This window comes from Kogia breviceps, chromosome 4 (assembly GCF_026419965.1).
Source record: "Kogia breviceps isolate mKogBre1 chromosome 4, mKogBre1 haplotype 1, whole genome shotgun sequence".
Classification (NCBI taxonomy): Eukaryota; Metazoa; Chordata; class Mammalia; order Artiodactyla; family Physeteridae; genus Kogia; species Kogia breviceps.
In genome coordinates, this window is record NC_081313.1 from 6,234,856 (window position 1) to 6,247,422 (window position 12,567).

The following is a 12,567-nucleotide window of genomic DNA, read 5'->3' on the forward strand; positions in this document are numbered from 1 at the left end:
AATGCAGCCACATTCTGAGGTCCTGGGGGTTAGGACTTCAATATGTGAATTTGGGGGGGTACACAATTCAGCCACGACACCCCCTCCGCCGAGGAGGCCAGAGGCAAGAGCGTGCATCCTGCGCCTGAAGGAGCCTTGCCCCGCCCGCTGAGCCCTCAGCCCCGCCCACTGAGCCCCTTTTCTTTCAGGAGCCCGAGAGGCAGTACATGCACATTGGCACCATGGTGGAGTTTGCGTTCGCCCTGGTGGGGAAGCTGGACGCCATCAACAAGCACTCCTTCAACGACTTCAAGTTACGAGTAGGTAGGTTCGTTGGGGAGATCCGGGGTGGGCTGTGGAGAAGGCCTGGCGTCAGGAACAGGTTCACAGAAAGGTCGCGATCCTTGCAATGTCGGTGCGGTACGGTGACAAATGCGTCGTTGGAACGGCAGGACTGGACGGCAGGCGGAAGGGCCCAGGGCAGCTATGAGCTCCTGAGGCACTTGGGTGCCAACCAGAAAAAAAAAAAAAAAAAAAAAAGCACCCGAACGCCTGCTTTGGTTGCACCCAGGCTGCAACACTTGCTTTCAGAAGTGGACTTCAGTCCCTCCAGACACGGCCATTTCTGCAGGTCATGGTAGGCTCAGCCTTCAGCCATGCCAGGAGCTGATGCAAGCCTGACTGTAAACCCCTGCATCATTTTATGATAGTAGGACCCACTACGGGCTCTAAGATGCATCCAGACTTCAAAGATGTAAAGACTGTTTTTTAAAAATGCATCTTGGAATTGCTGGAATAGTCCCACACTCCTGGGGTCACAACCTATAAGAACCCGAACTGTGTCTTAAATTGTAACAGAGCTGGAGCTTTTCAGATTGAATGTTCAGATCCCGGAGAAAGAAAACAACTTTCTTCCAAGAAAAAAAAAAAAAAATTCAAGTAAGTTCTTCCCTTGCTTTAAGTTGATTCTTGAGCATGTTTCATGCTCCCTTGCCTTTGACAAATGTCTGTCCAAAAGAAGTGTGTTTTAAACCCTCAGGTCTGCAAGCACCGCCTTGTGACGTCTGCACGGTCACTTGCAGCCATCTGTGATTTGTAAGAGCTTCTTTGACCATTTTATGCTGTTCTTGGCAACATATCTTGCTGCTTCTGAAAGCAAGTCCATATAAGAGTAGTCCTTTTAACAAAATCCATCTGAGTGGCTTTTCACCTCTCTTGCATACAGACTTCAACTTTAAAAAATCCCAATATTGGGGGCTATTTTCTTCCTTTACAATTCCTCTGAATTGTAAAACCCAGAAATATTATACATTTCTTGAGCAAATGGGATTCTCTTCACTGCATGTATCTCTTATTGTGAGCATCTGAACACATTTTTATTTAGACCTTCTCATCTGTGTGCCCAGTGGACCTTTATCTGGCTCCACCCATACAAAGATGAGAAGGGCCAGGTGGGCAGGAAGCTGCCCCCATCAAAAGTGGAGGCGGCCCTTTCACCTGGAGCTTTTTATTGCCTTAACAGCTTGGAAAATGGGCTCCTCAAACTTTCACAGTATGCTCCTTAAAAAACGAAATCAATTGCATGGCAGAATGACCCCTGTCAAATAGTCTCTTTTTTTCTTTAACTGAAGTACAGTTGATTTACAGTGTTGTGTTAATTTCTGCTGTACAGCAAAGTGATGCAGTTATACGCATACATACATTCTTTTTTTAATATTCTTTTCCATTATGGTTTATCATAGGATATTGAATATAGTTCCCTGTGCTCTACAGTAGGACCTTGTGGTTTATCCATTCTACATAGAAAAGCTTACGTCTGCTGACCCCAGCCTCCCACCCCATCTGTTGTCAAATACGTATGGACCAAAACAGTATTGCCCTTCACCGCGAGGGGAACGGGACAACTCTTTGCTAGTCATATGTGTCACATCAAAAGCCCAGGGTTCTTGGTCTGGACCATAACAATATTTTCCAAATTAGTGTGAGCAAGTCAATGGACTTCCTTCAGTAGGTACTTACTGAGTGCTTACTTTACACTGCTTATTGAATAACTATTAATATCTATACGCTCACCGCACACACCAGCTCTTTTAGATGTCTGCGGAAGCCCTGCTCAGCGTGGCCTCTGAGCTTGCCTTCCCCCAGACCCTCCGTCTCTCCCAAGGGCAGCTTCCCAGCCCCATCTTTGGACATAGTTCCATCCAGTGGCAGTTCACGGTAGGAACTCAGAAGGGTACTATTAGCCCCTACCAAAGCATGATACGTAGTAAGAGCCAAACTTGCTCCTGACGTCCTTGTCCACGTGAAAAGCTGTAGAGTCAGTCAGTGAGCGGGAACCGCAAATCCAGCGCGCTCCTGCGCCTCAGCAGAGATCACTTCGCTGCCAGCAATAGCGGCCCAGAGTCACTGACCAAGCAGGACTCAGAGCCAGGACAGCTCAGGGCAGTGGTGTCCAAGATCGCCGGCCAGCAGCAGGAATAAATTATTTGGGATGTCTGAAACAGAGATTTGCATTTTCCTGAACACTCCACAAAAGCAAAGGAGAACTTCTTTCTCACTCTTGCGTACCTTCAGGGATTTTGTGGAACAACGTTTGTGCTGTGTTGCCTGCCCCCCTTTCCATTGCAAAGGGGAGGCTTTGCCCCCGACCTATAACTGGTCTTGTAACACAAAGCAGTTCAGTAGTGGGGAATGAAATCTCTCAGAAACACCCTCATTAATCCATACGATTTGATTACTGCAGTAAGGCTGGGGAGGAGGGGGTCTTAGATCCAGGAGAAAATATAGGGGGGGCGGAAATCAACCAGTGTCAATACCTCTGTTTCTATTTCTGTGGCCTGCCTCCCTGCGACGCCCGTAACAACTGTGGGTCCGTGTGTTTGAACCTCATGAGTTCTCAGGACAAGTAGGAATCATCCTACTTGCTACACTGGGGGTGGGGGAAGACCCCAGGCAGGGGTCTGTGAGAATTAGAAGCTGGTACATGTCAAGCCCACAGAATAGTACGCGGCAGGTAGAAAATGCAGCACACATCTCAAGGGGCTGGTGGTGGTTTAAGCAAAACGTTAGAGGGAACCCAGAAGTCCACCAGCGGCAGGACGGCCGACAAGGAGAGTTCACGGACTCGCTGTGGCCGGTTAAAATTAAAATAGGTGCATTTCAGAAGTAATTAACCACGAAACTATCGGAAAACAAGACAATCATCTCTTGCCTAAGATCATGTGGCATCATAGAAAAACGATTACAATGTTGAGTTTTATAAAGTATACCCATTTTACGCTATGACGGAATAATGATAAACAGACATATGAGCGCGAATCAAGAAGAGGAAGAAAGACAGTCATTTTACTGTTCTTGAGATGATGAAGTTAGACGAATTACGGTCCTTTGTTTTAGAGTTCCATGAGTTGGGCGAATGTTTGCTGCGTAATGATGGTTCAGGGATGGTCTTGTAAAGCTTTCCTGTTTGAGACAGTTGCTTACGCTGTCAAGTTCATGACTCGAATCGTGCTCAGCTGGTTCTGGTGTGTCACAGGTATTAACCATGGCCCTGTGATAGCCGGCGTGATCGGAGCTCAGAAGCCACAGTACGATATCTGGGGCAACACCGTAAATGTGGCCAGTAGGATGGACAGCACGGGCGTCCTGGACAAAATCCAGGTAATTTAGTCTCTGCTCTGTCCTTATCCACCACGTCTGTCCTCTTGGGAACCACGAATAAGTATATAATAAGGGTAACATATTAAAACGGAGGGAAGAAAGTAAACTTTGTAATCTAGTTAAACTTTTTATTGGGGAAATACTAATTCGTTTCTGCATTCACTGTGAACCATAAAACTTGTGAAATAGTATGAAGGTTATTGCATTTGGGAAAATAGGTGATCACAGCGACCGACAGGGCAGTGCGGCCACCTGATGGGAGGGGCGGCAGGGGTGCCCTTCTCCTTGGTATAACCCAGACCAGACGTGACCACCTGCCTCCCTCTCCCCGGGGGCTGAACTTGGAGGATGAGGGAAGGGGCCAGCTGCGGAGAGGAAGAGACGAAAGGGAGTGAGGCGAAATGACAGTACTAGATCAGACTAGCATGGGATCCGGATATCTGGAAATGACTGGAAGGCTCTGGAATCCACCCAAGGGGGAGAATTCCAAGATCTGACAAGTTAAAAGCAGTGGTGACTGCGCACGCCTGCTTGGGTCGCAGCACCAGCACCTACAACGAGACAGACTCACTCTCCAAACGAGAAGGACGTGTGTGTGTATGTGCGCGCGCGCGCGCGCGTTCCAGGCTTCCCTGGTGGCGCAGTGGTTGAGAATCTGCCTGCCGATGCAGGGGACGCGGGTTCGTGCCCCGGTCCGGGAAGATCCCACTTGCCCCGGAGCGGCTGGGCCCGTGAGCCGGGGCCGCTGAGCCTGCGCGTCGGAGCCTGTGCTCCGCAACGGGAGAGGCCACAGCGGTGAGAGGCCTGCGTACCGCAAAAAAAAAGAAAAAGCAATGGTTCCACATTTCACCCCAGCTTTGTCGTCTCCTGGAAGATAAATTCCTGCCAAATGGCGAGTTTGTATGAAAATCACTGGACACAACTAACAGGCTTTACCAGCTTTTTGTCCTCTTCAGAGAATTCCCTGAGCCCCTGTTCTGTGCCTCAGCTTGGCGGAAATGCTCAAATAACCCTGCCTCCCAAAAGTACGATGGACACTGGAGTCCACTGTTAACCCCTGCAGGAAGCTGTCAGCTCCAGCGTCACCGAGAAGGGGCTTTTCGTGAACCCCCTGCGTAGCTCTCTTGCTTTCAGCGTGCCTCTACCTCATTCTTCCGAGAGGATCCTGTCTCTGTGGCCTTTCTCAGGCAGAGCTTGACCTCTAGATGGAAGGTGGCACACGTGACTTCTACGTGTTCGCCTTGCAGTCAGAATATGAGTCAGCAGTTGCTGAAACGTTAGCAACCATCCAACAAAGAGAAGAGAGAGAGAGAGAGAGAGAGAGAGAGAGAGAGAGAGAGAGAGAGAGAGAGAGGAGTATGGAGGAGGAGAGGAAATATCCCAGGCCTTCCCGGACAAATGGGCCACCGCCAAGGAAAAAGAGGGCTGGCTGTTCTCACGGGATCCGCCCCAGACCAATCGCTCAGCCAAAATGGGGCTCCTCTGACTAGGGCTTTCTGTCTGTACATGGCTGGCGGCTCCCCGTGCCGGGGATGCCCCAGTGATCCTGGGCAGCCCGGGCCTTCGGCTTGGTGGGGAGAAAGGCAGGCTCCTACCAGGGACACATTTGCCCACCGTGGGCCAACCCAGGCCTCCACCCCACACCAGGAACGTTCGGAAGATGCATGCTGCACGACTCTCCAAGCGGTTTTCAAGCACTTAAGATAAGTATCAAAAGCAATCTGAGCGAGGCCGGTCAGGGGAGCGTGCCCCCCCGGAGACCGTAAACCCCCTACAGGTCAATGTCAACAATGATCACGTGTGTCTCTGAGAGGAGACTGGGCCTCATAAAAGTCCCTGTGACTCAGTGCGGTGCAGCCACCTGGACGTCTCTGTGCGCTTTCTCCGAGCCCGGGGAGGGAACCAGACAGGTTTCAGCCCATCCAGAGTGAGGGATGTCTTCCGCAGGCCTGCGCGTTCCCTCAGCTCAGCGGCTGGAGGGTCCGCATCTGGGTAGGTTTTCTTCTCCGGAGGGCAGAGCTCACCCCAGCTCCACTAGCCTCTCATTTCCATTTCTGTGCCAAAAAAACACAGTAGTGAGATGCCAGGAAAAATTTAAAATGATGCTGAGAATATTTAAAGCTTCCCCTGGGCCTGAAGAACAAGTTCTTTTTATTAAAGAGGATTACACTCCCACCATGCTTCCGATGCCCCAAGCACAGCATAGGAAACCCCTCATCCCACAGCCACGCTTCCCCTGGACTTGGAGGAATCATAGCTGGAGTTAATTAGGCTGATGGCCCCCCTCTGAACGTCACGATAATTGTGTGGTTGGTGAGACAGATTCAATGGCCAGCTCAAAACTGCCAAGGGCGCGCTGCTCAAAACTGCCAAGGGCGCGCTGCGCAAAACTGCCAAGGGCGCGCTGCTCAAAACTGCCAAGGGCGCGCTGCTCAAAACTGCCAAGGGCGCGCTGCTCAAAACTGCCAAGGGTGCGCTGCGCAAAACTGCCAAGGTCACGCACTGCTCAAAACTGCCAAGGGCGCGCTGCTCAAAACTGCCAAGGGCGCGCTGCTCAAAACTGCCAAGGGCGCGCTGCTCAAAACTGCCAAGGGCGCGCTGCTCAAAACTGCCAAGGGTGCGCTGAGCAAAACTGCCAAGGTCACGCACTGCTCAAAACTGCCAAGGGCGCGCTGCTCAAAACTGCCAAGGGCGCGCTGCTCAGCACCAGCCTCAACTGCAAAACTAACCTCCAAGGCTTCAAACGATGTGTTTGCTCACTGCGTGGAAGACCGGAAGCCAAACGTCTGTAGCAATCTCTAATTCTGATTGCCCCTAGGAACTCCAATCAGGAGAATATATTTGTCATCTGATTTTCTTGACTATGTCCATATTTTTTCAGTTCTTATCTAATGTTCCCGAGCTGCAACCTGTCCTCCTCCTCTGGGACTTGGCCCCGGCCAGGGGAGGGCGGGATGTGAGCATCTGGCCTTTGCATCCTCCTTTTCCTTCCTGCTCTGCTCAGAAAGACCCACACTTTGGCCCCTTTGCTAGGGCCCGGCCACTGGGTCACACTGCAGAAGACAGATTGATTTTTCTAGCTCTTTCCCACAGCCTGCCCTGGCGATTGTCACAACACACACACTTCAGCCTTACTTCTGGGGCCCCCTGGATGCTGTCCTGCGTTCTAGATGCCCAGCCCTCCTGTGCTTTTGGTGCACTGCCGCCTCTGCTCCCTGGCAGTGTCCATCCTCCAGGCCTCTCTCAGCCACCAAGCGGCTGGCTCCTTGCCCCTGCTGCTGCCCCAACACCACACGGGCCCCCGACGGTGTCCACGCCGGAACCCAAATTGTCGTGTGGCATATGCCCAGCACACGTGTGTCACCCACATACCCGAGGGGGCCGGGCCCTACAGGTGGCATGGCCGTTTCCTCTGATGAAGTGGGATGAAATCCCTCCTCCTCGTCTGCCGTTTCACATGGTTCCAGAGCAGTGTTACCAGGGATTTCTGGGAAAATAGCTCCCTCCCTCTCTGCTCAGGTCCCACATACCTCCTGGGGGACCTGGCCGGGGGACCACGTTCCCGATGGGTGGTCCCTCACCTCAGAAGCTGAGGTCTGGTGTGTAGCCCAGCCTGTGCACCTCACACGTTCTCTGCTTGAGAGGATGCCTCTTGCAGGAGGTGACACACAAGCCTCAGACCCCTGCCCTCGGTCCTGGGCGTGGTCTCTCTCGAGGGCACGGCACATGCTCAAGCTGAAGTCAATACAACCCACCTCCCCTCCCCTCGGAGAGAGGATCCGTCCTACGCAGCAGGTTTCCCTGCCCACTGACCCAGCAGGACCAGGACATAGTACAGAGATGGGGTCCTCACCTCGTGGTGCAGTGGCAGGAAATCAGGAGTCCTGTCACATTGACAGACTGCCCCGGAGGGGTCACTCCTTTCAGCATCCCGAGTCGATCCAGTGGGGGGGGGGGGACTTTCCAGACCTGACTCAGAGCATCCTGTCCGCCCTTAGGCTGGTGCAAATTCCTCATGTTCTTTCAGTTGTAGGTCATTTTATTCATGTGTATTAAACCTGAAACACATGGCCATTTGCAGAGTCGACTGTGCTGCTTCTTGTGTGTTTTCTCTCATCTATATTAAAATCTATCATTAGCATTTATTATTTTATGAAATGACATTAATAACAATTTATAAACATCATCCAAAATCCCACCACTTCAACATAGGTTTACTTCCTTTTTTCCAGGTCTCTTACATGTGAAAGCATAATCTTCATGTGGTTAAAATCATGGCACGGATCCAGGCTTAATTCTTCTTTGGGGGGTGAAATAGTTCGACATGATGTCTTCGTCTGATCCGTGACATTGATCATGATAGAGTCGTAGTTTTTTGTTTGTTTGTTTTTGTTTTCTTCAGGACACCATAAATTTGAATTTTATTTTAAAATCATTATAATTAAACATGTCATTATTTTTCAGTTCTATAAATTGTAACTAACGTCTGTAAATAATAACAGTAGTCAATAGTCATTTTTAAATAAATGCTTACTGCATGTCTGGCCCAAGTTTAACTCTCAAAAATATGGAACGCTTCACGAATTCGCGTGTCATCCTTGCGCGGGGGCCATGCCAACCTTCTCTGTATCATTCCAATTTTAGTATATGTGCTGCCGAAGCAAGCACGATAGCATCGTAGTTTACTTAACCCTGGAGATTACTTGAATCTTACTTAGGTTGTTTCCAGTTTTTCACTTTCACAGCACTCAATTAAACATTGTCCTCAGAGAGCTCTTCCTCGTGGATTATTCTCTCATCTGATTTCTCAGGAGTAGGATGAATGGGTCAAAGAGCATGAACATTTGGGGGCCCGTTATTCGTGCAGTCACCTGCCCTCTGAAAGGGTTGTGTCCGCATCTGCGCTAAAGCACCTCTTCACCTGTCACTGTGCTTCCAGGTTACTGAGGAGACGAGCCTCATTCTGCAGACCCTGGGATACACGTGCACCTGTCGAGGAATCATCAACGTGAAAGGAAAGGGGGACCTGAAGACGTACTTTGTGAACACAGAGATGTCACGGTCCCTTTCCCAGAGCAACCTGGCATCCTGAAGCGTCGCCTCGGTTTTGGCAGGAAGACTGTATTTTCAGGAGGATAACAGTACACTTTCTGACTGCCACCTTTGTCCCTCGTTTGTGACGTGTGTGCTCTGTTCTGTCCTCCGGAGCCTCTGTAGACTCATTCCTGTGAGCCGGTGGCCTGCCGTTTGGTGTCTGACGTGTGCCCAGATCGCCCTGCCACTTGGCGAGGGGCTTACTTCTGAACAGAAGGAAAAGGAGTGTGCGTTACAGCGGAAAAGCCTTCAGAGAAACCGACAGAGAGGAGAGAGGCGAAACAGACAAAAATTCTTAAGGCAATAAAACTAGGGGGTGTATATTATCTTCCGGTGCATGTTCTTTTCTGGAAAAATACGGTAGCTCGCCAACCGCATCCGCTAGTCTGATACTAAAACACACAGTATGTGTGACTAAGTTGATCCTGTCAACCCCCCCCCCCATGCAATCCGACTGTGTTCACCCACGCGTCTCACTGCAGTGACTGTCCACAGGCCCAGCTGGCATCCGTGGCTCCGTCACCCTTTGCTCTGTCGTGTCTCCTGCCAGCAGCACGTCACCATCCATCACCAGAATTAGTTCTTACAACCTAGGACTAGTTTTGTACCAAACACGTCTGACGTTTTGATGCCATTGTCTTTTGTAAGGTTAATTCATTAAAAGTTTTATGTACTTTGGTTGATAGTCTGTATCTTCCCCGCCCCCGCCCTGCCCTCTTCTTCTTTCTCCTGCGGTTTGCTCCAGAACTGAGTTGGTTTTCCACGGATCCTCCCACGGGCAGTTGCTTCAGAAGCAGAGATTGGACTCCCCTTGGGTAAATCAGATCGGGACCAAGTTTGTGACGCCGATCATTGATTACACAACTCCCTGGGAAGAAAGGCAGTATGCTTCACTGTGTCACGTGGTCTGTTTTCATTTTGACATCTCTAGGGAACGTTTGCAGGGGAAAATATTTTACTGGTAAAAAGGTTCTCTACTAGCAGCGGCACGCACTCCGTCCACATACTCTGATCTACTGTAATACGGCGGTAGAGCTGTGAGGCACCGAATGATTGGGAACTAGGTACGTCAGCCTCACAACAGTCTGAACTAACGCGAGAAGCCACCAAAGCCCCACGAGCTGCCTGTTATGTCTGAGGAGACTTAAGAAGGCACAGGCACTTCCCTGGTCCAGGGGTTAGGACTTCACCTTCCAATGCAGGGGGTGCGGGTTCGATCCCGTGTTGGAGAACTAAGTAAGACCTCACGGCCGAAAAACCAAAACATAAAACAGAAGCAGTATTGTAACAAATTCAATAAAGACTTTAAAAATGGTCCACATCAAAAAAAAAAAAAAAAAAAGAGGGCCCAAAGCCAACCTCGATGCATTTTTGAAGAGAGAAGACCTGGAAGAACAACTCAAGAGTTGTGGTTTCTTTCTTCCCCTAAAGAAATCATAATTTGCCAAAGGGTGAAAAATAGGTCATACATAATCAGATGTTTAAAATCAAAGCCGCAAAACGCCAGCCTGGTTGGGCACACCATAGCTCAGGGCAGGCATCTGTAAGAAGTCGAGGACCCCAGTGGTGCATTAGGAAGCGGCTGGGAACTTGGACTTGAAGCAGGAGGCCTCCGTTTAATCCCTGACCCTGTTTTTTTGTTGTTGTTTTTTTTTTTACTAGCTGTGAGACTTTGAATACATTTTTCAGTTTCTCTTAGGACTCTTTTCCTCATTGGTAGCTCACGGGATCAGGGCTGATTAAAAGAGCTAATGAGGGCTCCCCTGGTGGCGCAGCGGTTGAGAATCCGCCTGCCGATGCAGGAGACACGGGTTCGTGCCCTGGTCCGGGAAGATCCCACGTGCCGCGGAGCGGCTGGGCCCGTGAGCCATGGCCGCTGGGCCTGCGCGTCCGGAGCCTGTGCTCCACAATGGGAGAGGCCACGACAGTGAGAGGCCTGCATACGGCGAAAAAAAAATAAATAAAATAAAATAAAATAAAAAAATAAAAGAGCTAATGACCGTGAGAGAGGCTGGCAGGTACCCAGCTTGTTGGACCCAGCGTGCTGCAGCATCAACATGGCCACCCTGCCAGGGCCTTGGCTCATACTCGGTAAGAAGAGCTGATCGAAATTAATAACCGGCCTTCATCATCAGAGTGGGAATGCGGCATGACTTGTCCAATTGTCTGCCCCAGTCAGAAAGTTTTTGATCCTATAATTGCCACTCAGCATTGACCTTTATACATCTAATTCTCCAAAAAGGTGACTGAGAGAAGAAAAACAGTATAAGGGCATTTCTCTTCACCGTAACCGAAATCCGGACTAGGATGCCCTAGGTTTCAGGGACTTCGAACTGCCCCTGTGGGTTCTTCCTCCCTTGGAGCCTACAGCATCCATCCTGGGGCTCTTTTTGTCACCTGCCCTTAAAGGTAGACACACCTGCAGATGGGTGATTCGCCCAGTGCCCTTAACTGTGCCCCTCAGCCCCTGCCCCAGATGCAGGGGGAGAACTGTTTTTCCCCAAAGCTGTATCTCCAGCCTTATCAGACAATAGACTTTTTAAAGCAAGCAGAGTCATCATCAGAGTCCACCTCGCAAAGGGCTGTGCACACACGGGTCTCTCAAAGTGAGGTCCCCAGCCAGCAGTATCAGCATCTCCCGGGAACTTGTTAGAAATGCACATTTTTCAGGCCCCAGTGCAGACCTGCCGACTCAGAAGTCCTGGGGGGGGTGGGGAAGGGAAGCACGCTCCCTGTGCTTTGCAGAGCAAGTCCCCCTCGTGATTCTCATCTCCAATCAAGCCTGAGACCCCCCCCCCTGCATTTTACAACAGAGGAGCCAGGTGCAGAGAGGTTCAGGGGTTTGTCCAAAGTTTCCCAGTTGATCAGTGACTAAGACGAGACTAGAAGGGGAAACCGCCTGTTTCCTGAAGCTGAACGTGTGACTTGTGGTCAAGGCTCCCTAAGTTCCGGCAACCAACCACGGACATTGCTGTGAGCAAATCATGCAAATGAGAGGACCCGCCAGCCACGTCCATCATGGCTGCAGCATTGATAACACGTTAAGCATCTCGCCTCAAAACCCTCCTTAACCTCTCGGTCTTGTAGGAAGCCCCCCTCTCGTGAAAAACACTGTGAGTCCAGTCCCCTTAACACTGCAGTATTTTTAATACATCTGTTTAGAAAAGTCTACGTTGTCATGACTCTTCCATGTTATTCTTTTTCCCAGCTCAGTGTGCTTTCCGAAAGACAGCAACACTGCTCTTGAAAAAACACTGACAAATGGAAATGTAATAAATCAAAACAAATGCTTTTCATGTATGTTTTTCTTTGAGAAGATGACTAATGGGCATTCGTTGATTGGCTTTAAGGTGTAAAAGTCAAGATGCTGAAAGAAATATAATTTTCCTTTGCTGCCTAATAAACATGAGTGCTTTTGAAAGCTTGCCCAATTAAAGCCCTGCTTTTTAAAAGTCGTAGAAGGTTAAGGGAGTAGAATCTGACTTAAAGTAACTGAAAATAACCTGACATTAATTTATTGCAACTACTTTCAGATGAAGGCATTTCTTTTTTTCTTTATTTGTGGCTGTGTTGCATCTTCATTGCTGCACACGGGCTTTCTCTAGTTGTGGTGAGCAGGCGCTTCTCATTGTGGTGGCTTCTCTTGTTGCAGAGCACGGGCCGAGACGCATGGGCTTCAGTAGTTGTGGCACGCAGGCTCAGTAGTTGTGGCTCGTGGGCTCTAGAGCGCAGGCTCAGTAGTTGCGGTGCACGGGCTTAGTTGCTCCGCGGCATGTGGGATCTTCCCGGACCAGGGCTCGAACCCGTGTCCCCTGCACTGGCAGGCGGATTCTT

At 50.0% G+C, this 12,567-nt stretch overlaps 1 protein-coding gene and 1 non-coding gene across 4 annotated transcripts in view; one reads left to right on the top strand and one right to left on the bottom strand.

The window, feature by feature from the left end:
* Positions 1–9,411, top strand: part of ADCY2 (adenylate cyclase 2) — a 441,592-nt gene extending 432,181 nt beyond the window's left edge. For 2 of the 3 annotated variants that reach the window (XM_059063263.2, XM_067030781.1), the window contains 3 exons: positions 189–303; positions 3,515–3,639; positions 8,579–9,411. In XM_059063263.2, coding sequence (XP_058919246.1) covers positions 189–303; positions 3,515–3,639; positions 8,579–8,731 — 393 coding nt within the window. In that variant the 3' untranslated portion in view covers positions 8,732–9,411. The remainder of the gene's footprint in view (positions 1–188; positions 304–3,514; positions 3,640–8,578) is intronic. The other variant, XM_059063264.2, reaches the window with a different exon arrangement.
* LOC131756438 (U6 spliceosomal RNA) lies at positions 8,201–8,307 on the bottom strand. Its single transcript, XR_009335622.1, has one exon. It is a non-coding gene; the product is annotated as a U6 spliceosomal RNA (small nuclear RNA).
* Positions 9,412–12,567: the final 3,156 nt, after the last annotated feature.